General features: G+C 44.1%; 1 protein-coding gene across 2 annotated transcripts in view; it reads right to left on the bottom strand.

Annotated features, from left to right (window-relative positions):
* pcdh11 (protocadherin 11) overlaps positions 1-3,867 on the bottom strand; it is a 624,709-nt gene extending 620,842 nt beyond the window's left edge. The window contains exon 1 of one of the 2 annotated variants that reach the window (XM_061930581.2): positions 2,751-3,867. In XM_061930581.2, the coding sequence (XP_061786565.1) occupies positions 2,751-3,395 (645 nt within the window). In that variant the 5' untranslated portion in view covers positions 3,396-3,867. The remainder of the gene's footprint in view (positions 1-2,750) is intronic. The other variant, XM_061930582.2, reaches the window with a different exon arrangement.
* Positions 3,868-10,256: the final 6,389 nt, after the last annotated feature.

The raw sequence follows: 10,256 nt of genomic DNA on the forward strand, positions 1-10,256 counted from the left end.
CCATTCTTGCTTGATGTACAGCTTAAGTTATTCAACAGTCCGGGGGTCCCCGTTGTGGTATTTTAGGCTTCATAATGCGCCACACATTTTCAATGCGAAACAGGTCTTGACTACAGGCAGGCCAGTCTAGTACCCGCACTCTTTTACAATGAAGCCACGTTGATGTAACACGTGGCTTGGCATTGTCTTGCTGAAATAAGCAGGGGCGTCCATGGTAACGTTGCTTGGATGGCAACATATGTTGCTCCAAAACCTGTATGTACCTTTCAGCATTAATGGCGCCTTCACAGATGTGTAAGTTGCCCATGTCTTGGACACTAATACACCCCCATACCATCACAGATGCTGACTTTTCAACTTTGCGCCTATAACAATCCGGATGGTTCTTTTCCTCTTTGGTCTGGAGGACACGACGTCCATAGTTTCCAAAAACAATTTGAAATGTGGACTCGTCAGACCACAGAACACTTTTCCACTTTGTATCAGTCCATCTTAGATGAGCTCAGGCCCAGCGAAGCCGACGGCATTTCTGGGTGTTGTTGATAAACGGTTTTCGCCTTGTATAGGAGAGTTTTAACTTGCACTTACAGATGTAGCGACCAACTGTAGTTACTGACAGTGGGTTTCTGAAGTGTTCCTGAGCCCATGTGGTGATATCCTTTACACACTGATGCCGCTTGTTGATGCAGTACAGCCTGAGGGATCGAAGGCCATGGGCGTAGCTGCCTATGTGCAGTGATTTCTCCAGATTCTCTGAACCCTTTGATGATATTACGGACCGTACATGGTAAAATCCCTAAATTCCTTGGTTGAGAAAGGTTTTTCTTAAACTGTACAACAATTTGCTCACAGATTTGTTGACAAAGTGGTGACCCTCGCCCCATCCTTGTTTGTGAATGACTGAGCATTTCATGGAATCTACTTTTATACCCAATCATGGCACCCACCTGTTCCCAATTTGCCTGTTCACCTGTGGGATGTTCCAAATAAGTGTTTGATGAGCATTCCTCAACTTTATCAGTATTTATTGCCACCTTTCCCAACTTCTTTGTCACGTGTTGCTGGCGTCAAATTCTAGAGTTAATGATTATTTGCAAAGAAAACATTTTTATCAGTTTGAACATCAAATATGTTGTCTTTGTGGTGCATTAAATTGAATATGGGTTGAAAAGGTTTTGCAAATCATTGTCCATCCATCCATCCATCTTCTTCCGCTTATCCGAGGTCGGGTCGCGGGGGCAGCAGCCTAAGCAGGGAAGCCCAGACTTCCCTCTCCCCAGCCACTTCGTCCAGCTCCTCCCGGGGGATCCCGAGGCGTTCCCAGGCCAGCCGGGAGACATAGTCTTCCCAACGTGTCCTGGGTCTTCCTCGTGGCCTCCTACCGGTCGGACATGCCCTAAACACCTCCTTAGGGAGGCGCTCGGGTGGCATCCTGACCAGATGCCCGAACCACCTCATCTGGCTCCTCTCGATGCGGAGGAGCAGCGGCTTTACTTTGAGCTCCCCCCGGATGACAGAGCTTCTCACCCTATCTCTAAGGGAGAGCCCCGCCACCCGGCGGAGGAAACTCATTTCGGCCGCTTGTACCCGTGATCTTGTCCTTTCGGTCATAACCCAAAGCTCATGACCATAGGTGAGGATGGGAACGTAGATCGACCGGTAAATTGAGAGCTTTGCCTTCCGGCTCAGCTCCTTCTTCACCACAACGGATCGATACAGCGTCCGCATTACTGAAGACGCCGCACCGATCCGCCTGTCGATCTCACGATCCACTCTTCCCTCACTCGTGAACAAGACTCCGAGGTACTTGAACTCCTCCACTTGGGGCAAGATCTCCTCCCCAACCCGGAGATGGCACTCCACCCTTTTCCGGGCGAGAACCATGGACTCGGACTTGGAGGTGCTGATTCTCATCCCAGTCGCTTCACACTCAGCTGCGAACCGATCCAGTGAGAGCTGAAGATCCTGGCCAGATGAAGCCATCAGGACCAAATCATCTGCAAAAAGCAGAGACCTAATCCTGCAGCCACCAAACCGGATCCCCTCAACGCCTTGACTGCGCCTAGAAATTCTGTCCATAAAAGTTATGAACAGAATCGGTGACAAAGGGCAGCCTTGGCGGAGTCCAACCCTCACCGGAAACGTGTCCGACTTACTGCCGGCAATGCGAACCAAGCTCTGACACTGATCATACAGGGAGCGGACCGGACCCAATCAGACAGTCCGAAACCCCATACTCTCTGAGCACTCCCCACAGGACTTCCCGAGGGACACGGTCGAATGCCTTCTCCAAGTCCACAAAGCACATGTAGACTGGTTGGGCAAACTCCCATGCACCCTCAAGGACCCTGCCGAGAGTATAGAGCTGGTCCACAGTTGCAAATCATTGTATTCCGTTTATATTTACATCCAACACAATTTCCCAACTCATATGGAAACAGGGTTTGTATATACACATATATATATGTATGTGTGCGTGTATGGATACATATGTGTGTGTGTTTCTTTATGTATGTATGTATGTGTATATATATATACATATATATATATATATATATATATATATATATATAAATAAATCGATAGATAGATTATATACCGGCCCCCAGACAATTTTTTTTCTAATAATTTGGCCCCTGAGTCAAATTAATTGCCCAGGCCTGCTTTAAGATATACCTCCTACAGAAATATGACGGTCACCGCGAATGCATTTCTTGTCTGCAACAGGAAGATTAAAAAGTCATCCTCACCTTGACCAGCTCATAATGTTGTATCCCATTGATCCCGACATCAGGGTCAAAGGCAGAGGGCACCGGGTATCGGGTGTTGATGGCTGTGTTCTCCGGGATGGAGATGTTTATGACCGTAGACTGAAAAAGGGGCGCGTTGTCATTGACGTCCTCAATCAGGAAGCGGATCTTGACCAGTCGGAAGATCTCGTCAGGCAACACGGCCACCTCGATCTCGTAGTAGCAGCGTTTCTCTGAAAAGACCCCCGAGCACAGCTTCTCCCTGTCGATGCGGTGATTAGTGGTAAAGATCTCCCCGGTGTTGGCCTCCACCCTCACCAAAGGCACGTCGCCCGTCTTGTACACGGGCTTGAACTGCAGGGGTGAGGATAGCCGGACGCCGGGGTCCAGATTTAGGTCCAGGTCCCTGCGCAGGTTCCCGATGCGGACATTCTCCGGCTGCTCCTCCTTCAGGGTGTAGTCTCTCTCCTGGGCACGGCATATGAAGACCGTGGAGGTGAGGAAGACCACCAGCACATAAGTCTGACTTGCTAAGTTCATACTCGAGCGTGGACGGAGCTTCACTTCCACGGAAGCGAATCTGTCTCGAGAGAGTGGCAGAGAAGAGAGAAAGAGGAGGGATAGTGTCAATACCGGAAAGTACATAGCGTTCAAGTTCTGTAGCAGCTATGACCTATTCATCGCAACGAGTCTTTTAGAGCAAATTAAAAGGTAGTTTTTACACAATTAACCTTTTCTAACACCCGCCTAACAACAGGACACATAAAGGTTAGCGCTTCACCTATCCCAGGGGTCGGCAACCCGCGGCTCTAGAGCCGCATGCGGCTCTTTAGCGCCGCCCTAGTGGCTCTCTGGAGCTTTTTCAAAAAATGTATGAAAAATGGAAAAAGATGAGGGGAAAAAAATATATTTTTGTTTTAATATGGTTTCTGTAGGAGGACAAACATGACACAAACCTCCCTAATTGTTACCAAGCACACTGTTTATATTAAACATGCTTCACTGATTCGAGTATTTGGCGAGCGCCGTTTTGTCCTACTCATTTTGGCGGTCCTTGAACTCACCGTAGTTTGTTTACATGTATAACTTTCTCCGACTTTCTAGGACGTGTTTTATGCCACTTCTTTTTCTGTCTCATTTTGTCCACCAAACTTTTAAGGTTGTGCATGAAAGGTGAGTTTTGTTGATGTAATTGACTTGTGTAGAGTGCTAATCAGACATATTTGGTCACTGCATGACTGCAAGCTAATCGATGCTAACAGGCTATTTAGGCTAGCTATATGTACATATTGCATCATTATGCCTCATTTGTAGCTATATTTGAGGTCATTTAGTTTCATTTAAGTCCTCTTAATTCCATGACACACTATCTGTATGTAATATGGCTTTTAATTATTGCGGCTCCAGACAGATTTGTTTTTGTATTTTTGGTCCATTATGGCTCTTTCAACATTTTGGGTTGCCGACCCCTGACCTATCCCGTCAATCAATATAATCACTTTTGATGAAACACTCTACATTTCATCTCCAAGTATTGCAGCGAGATACACTATATTGCCATAAGTATTTGGCAATATGATGACGGCCCACCTTTTGGAACTAGTAGAGCTTCTGGGAAGGCTGTCCACAAGGTTGCGGAGTGTGTTTATAGGAATTGTCGAACATTCTCGGTGAGGTCACACACTGAGAAGGCCTGGCTCTCAGTCTCCGTTCTAATTCATCCCACAGGTGTCCTATCGGGTCCAGGTCAGGACTCTGTGCAGGCCAGTCAAGTTCATCCACACCAGACTCTGTCATCCATGCGCTTAAGGACCTTGCCTTGTGCACTGGTGCACAGTCATGTTGGAAATCACTGAAGCTCCTGAGAGCATCCCATTCTTTCACAAATGTTTGGAGAAACGGTGTTCGTGCACCTGTGGCCGGGCCAAGTGATTACACTGCAAAAACTGAAATTTAAGAAAGATTAAATATTTCAAATATGGGTGATATTTGCTTGTTTTCTGTTTGATAAGATAATTATTTTCACTAAACAGATTTTATGCTAGAGTGTTTTACTTGTTTTAAGGGTTTTGGTCCTAAATTATCTCAGTAAGATATTACAGCTTGTAGCTGAGATTTTATGACCTATATTGAGTAAAACATGCTTGAAACTAGAATATCAACTGTTGCAAAGCTGTGTCATCAACACTCATAAGTATAAAACTACTTTTTTTAAGTAATAATTTCTTATTTCAAGCATGACAAAATAATCATGACTTTGACACAATTGTGTCTCATATTAAAACAGATGACAGCCAAATAGACTTTGCTGTTTTATTTTCAATGAAACAAAATAACATACATACTCTTATAGTAGTACAGTTGTTATTAGTGAGAATATACTTATTTTAAGGTATTTTTGGGGTTCATTGAGGGTAGCTAATTTTACTTGTTTTGGAAAGTATTGACAAGCCAAATTTTCTTGTTCTATTGGCAGATAAATTTGCTTAGTTCAAATAAAATACCCCTCATTTTTGTATTTTTTTTTCTTTCTTGTTTGTCAACACTGACTTTTTGCAGTGTAATTCATCCCACAGGTGCTCTATCAAGTTCAGGTCAGGACTCTGTGCAGGCCAGTCAAGTTCATCCACACCAGACTCTGTCAGCCATGTCTTTATGGACCTTGCCTTGTGCACTGGTGCACAGTCATGTTGGAAATCACTAAAGCTCCTGAGAGCGTTCCATTCTTTCACAAATGTTTGTAGAAACAGTCTCCGTGCCTAAGTGCTTGATTTTATACACCTGTGGCCGGGCCAAGTGATTAGGACACCTGATTCTGATCATTTGGATAGGTGGCCATATACTTTTGGCAATATAGTGTACTTCAGGCACACAAGGCATTTTTTGCTTCGGCGCTCGCATGCATGCTTTGAGTTGTAACACTTGACAGCGACTATTAATAGGGAGCTTTATTTGCTCTGAATGTAAACAACTGAGCTCCAGAGTATTGGGAGAAGGCCCATGTGTGATCAAGAGCACTACAATGCAAGGAGAAGGTCAGGATTGTGAAAGCCCTCAGCCTCACATCGCTGTTCTTAAGCATTAAAAAAAATATCAATTAGAATAATACATCATGTTGGGTAAAGAGAACATACAAATCCTTTTTGTATGTTCGCCGGATAGTCGAACCTCGGATTCAGGAGGAACAGTGTGGTTTTCGTCCTGGTCGTGGAACTGTGGACCAGCTCTATACTCTCGGCAGGGTCCTTGAGGGTGCATGGGAGTTTGCCCAACCAGTCTACATGTGCTTTGTGGACTTGGAGAAGGCATTCGACCGTGTCCCTCGGGAAGTCCTGTGGGGAGTGCTCAGAGAGTATGGGGTTTCGGACTGTCTGATTGTGGCAGTCCGCTCCCTGTATGATCAGTGTCAGAGCTTGGTTCGCATTGCCGGCAGTAAGTCGGACACGTTTCCAGTGAGGGTTGGACTCCGCCAAGGCTGCCCTTTGTCACCGATTCTGTTCATAACTTTTATGGACAGAATTTCTAGGCGCAGTCAAGGCGTTGAGGGGATCCGGTTTGGTGGCTGCAGGATTAGGTCTCTGCTTTTTGCAGATGATTTGGTCCTGATGGCTTCATCTGGCCAGGATCTTCAGCTCTCACTGGATCGGTTCGCAGCCGAGTGTGAAGCGACTGGGATGAGAATCAGCACCTCCAAGTCCGAGTCCATGGTTCTCGCCCGGAAAAGGGTGGAGTGCCATCTCCGGGTTGGGGAGGAGATCTTGCCCCAAGTGGAGGAGTTCAAGTACCTTGGAGTCTTGTTCACGAGTGGGGGAAGAGTGGATCGTGAGATCGACAGGCGGATCGGTGCGGCGTCTTCAGTAATGCGGACGCTGTATCGATCCGTTGTGGTGAAGAAGGAGCTGAGCCGGAAGGCAAAGCTCTCAATTTACCGGTCGATCTACGTTCCCATCCTCACCTATGGTCATGAGCTTTGGGTTATGACCGAAAGGACAAGATCACGGGTACAAGCGGCCGAAATGAGTTTCCTCCGCCGAGTGGCGGGGCTCTCCCTTAGAGATAGGGTGAGAAGCTCTGTCATCCGGGGGAGCTCAAAGTAAAGCCGCTGCTCCTCCACATCGAGAGGAGCCAGATGAGGTGGTTCGGGCATCTGGTCAGGATGCCACCCGAGCGCCTCCCTAAGGAGGTGTTTAGGGCATGTCCGACCGGTAGGAGGCCACGAGGAAGACCCAGGACACGTTGGGAAGACTATGTCTCCCGGCTGGCCTGGGAACGCCTCGGGATCCCCCGGGAGGAGCTGGACGAAGTGGCTGGGGAGAGGGAAGTCTGGGCTTCCCTGCTTAGGCTGCTGCCCCCGCGACCCGACCTCGGATAAGCGGAAGAGGATGGATGGATGGATGGGATGGATGGACAAATCCTTTATTTATTGAATCGAAAATATTGAAATTCCACGACGTAATGAATTTGCAAACAGCTACAAAGCAAACTCTAACCTGCTACCCAATAATGCACAACAATTCTTCTCAACAAAAGAGGAGAAATAAAACCTTAAAGGGAAATCTAATTTGAAACATTTGTATGCACGTACAACACTTAAAACCTTTAGCATATCCGTATGTGGAATTAAATGATGGAATGGATTAATAGAATAGAATAGAATGGACTTTATTGTCATCATATTTGCATATAACGAGATTAAGGACTCCGATTTAAGGTGCGGTAGTGGGAACAAATATGGGGTAGTGAAATGTGAAGTGAATTATATTTATATAGCGCTTTTCTCTAGTGACTCAAAGCGCTTTACATAGTGAAACCCAATATCTAAGTTACATTCAAACCAGTGTGGGTGGCACTGGGAGCAGGTGGGTAAAGTGTCTTGCCCAAGGACACAACGGCAGTGACTAGGATGGCGGAAGCGGGAATCGAACCTGGAGCCCTCAAGTTGCTGGCACGGTCACTCTACCAGCCGAGCTATGCCGTCCCGGTAAAAATAAATTACACAAGAGGTGATAATGAAAAAAACTAAGTATTGAAATAAACAGACTACTATCCAATAAAAATAATAAGCAATACAACACTATACAAATACAAAATACTGTACAATATACCCAGGGGTGTCAAACTCATTTTAGCTCAGGGGCCGCACGGAGGAAAATGTGTGCGCACGCGGGCCGGACTATTAAAATCATGGCATTAAAACTAAAAAATAAAGACAACCTCAGATTGTTTTCTTTGTCTTGCTTTGGCCGAAAATAGAACAAACACATTTTAGAAAATATTACAATAAAAATATAGAAAAAAACACCAGCAGCGGTGAAGTTTCGATCCATGAAGGAAATAAGTTAGGTTAAGTTAAGTTAAAGTACCAATGATAGTCACACACACACACTAGGTGTGGTGAAAATTCTCCTCTGCATTTGACCCATCACCCTTGTTCACCCCCTGGGAGGTGAGGGGAGCAGTGGGCAGCAGCGATGGCCGCGCCCGGGAATGATTTTTGGTGATTTTGAAGTATGAGCAATAATAATACGGGCTGCTTGCATTGCAGCAAGCCCATAATAATAAATAAACAGTTAAGTGTGACTAAGACAACTACCTTAGTCTCGCAATAAACCCTGCGCTTTATACAATAATGTGACTAATTTATGCATGTTTCCAATTTCCCTAATACATTTAGCCTCGTCACATCAGACAAATTAAACTGCCGAACTGGTTCACATTGGACCAATTGAATTGTTCACATTAAACCGAACGCACTCGCACAATCATTCAGTCAGCCATTTAGTGTGTTATGCACTCACCCTCATCATGTTGAAGACACGACAAAATGCACACTACACAGTAGATTTAACCCCCAATTCCAACCCTTGATGCTGAGTGCCAAGCAGGGAGGTAACGGGTCCCATTTTTATAGTCTTTGGTATGACTCGGCTGGGGTTTGAACTCACAACCTACCAATCTCAGGGCGGACACTCTAACCACTAGGCCACTGAGTAGGTTAAAGAAGAAAGTGAATGAATGTTTATAACTGAATGAATTTACATATGCATACAAATGTGTTTTCTTTTGTATTATTATGTTTTAATTAATTAAGTCATGTTTATGACAACCTTTTTTTCCAAAACACAATATAGAATGTGAGATATATAACAGTATAATGCATACATTTATCATTTGTTTTCAAAACGGTTACAAAAAAGTGGCACCCCAAAAATTTACTGTGGGACCCCTTTTTTATGACTTCATGGGACCCCACTTTGAAAATTCCTAGCGCCAAGACTGATGGAGTATTGGTGCGTGCAAAACAGCAGCAGGTGGCTGTGGCCTGCGGGCCGGTTTTCTAATACTAATCAAATATCATCCCGGGGGCCATAAATAATTCATTTGGGCCGGATCTGGTCCGCGGGCCTTGACTTTGACATCCCTGCACCAAAATGATTCAGTTTAAGAGACTGTTCAAACAACATGTATTTACAAAGTAATGAACATCTTGAAACCTTTTTTTTATTCATGTTTTTTATAGAGATTATTTATGTATTTAATATTTGTTTACTTCCTATGGTAAATTATTTATTCATTCACTGTTCTGTTACAGAGAACAAGGGAATGGGATAAAATTGCTATGGTATGAAAAGGGGTAGGATTAAATAAACTCAGTTTATTCCTACTCCTTTTCGAACGAGCTGTAATGACACAACTGGAAATGCATGTTCGAAATAAACTGAAACTGGACTGAACTGAACTGAATGAATTAAAATGTGATTGATTATTTAGAAATGATAAAGTTTGTTTGGGTTCATTTACACGATTAATTCTATGCATCTTTTGCTGCGGTTCACTCACCTTGACCAGTAAACAATGGCTAAATGCAGCGGTTCTCAAATGGGGGTACGCGTACCCCTGGGGGTACTTGAAGGTATGCCAAGGGGTACATGAGATTTTTTTTAAATATTCTAAAAATAGCAACAATTTAAAAATCCTTTATAAATATAAATAAAAACCTATCTTTTGTTTCCAAATATTTCAATAAAGACCACTACAAATGAGCAATATTTTGCACTGTTATACAATTTAATAAATCAGAAACTGATGACATAGTGCTGTATTTTACTTATTTATCTCTTTTTTTCAACCAAAACTGCCTTGCTCTGATTAGGGGGTACTTGAATTTAAAAAAAATTCACAGGGGGTACATCACTGAAAAAAGGTTGAGAACCACTGGCTTAATGAATGCGCCTCTGCTGGTTGCAGCTCAGAAGTGCACAGCATTATGATTAATCCATAACCCAGACCTGGGCAAATTAAGGCCCGGTTTTTCAATCTGACCAACCGGACATTATTTGTTTAGATCTTTAAGATGGAAACTGTAGCAGCCATTATGATGTGCACTAATGTTTTCAAATGACCGTAAGTCTTGAACTATACTAAATACTTTGTATAGTTCAAGACTATTTCAATGGTCGTAATCGGCACTTGTGCATGATATACTAGTTACTATGGTAATCTAAT

This window comes from Nerophis lumbriciformis, linkage group LG36 (assembly GCF_033978685.3).
Source record: "Nerophis lumbriciformis linkage group LG36, RoL_Nlum_v2.1, whole genome shotgun sequence".
Classification (NCBI taxonomy): domain Eukaryota; kingdom Metazoa; phylum Chordata; class Actinopteri; order Syngnathiformes; family Syngnathidae; genus Nerophis; species Nerophis lumbriciformis.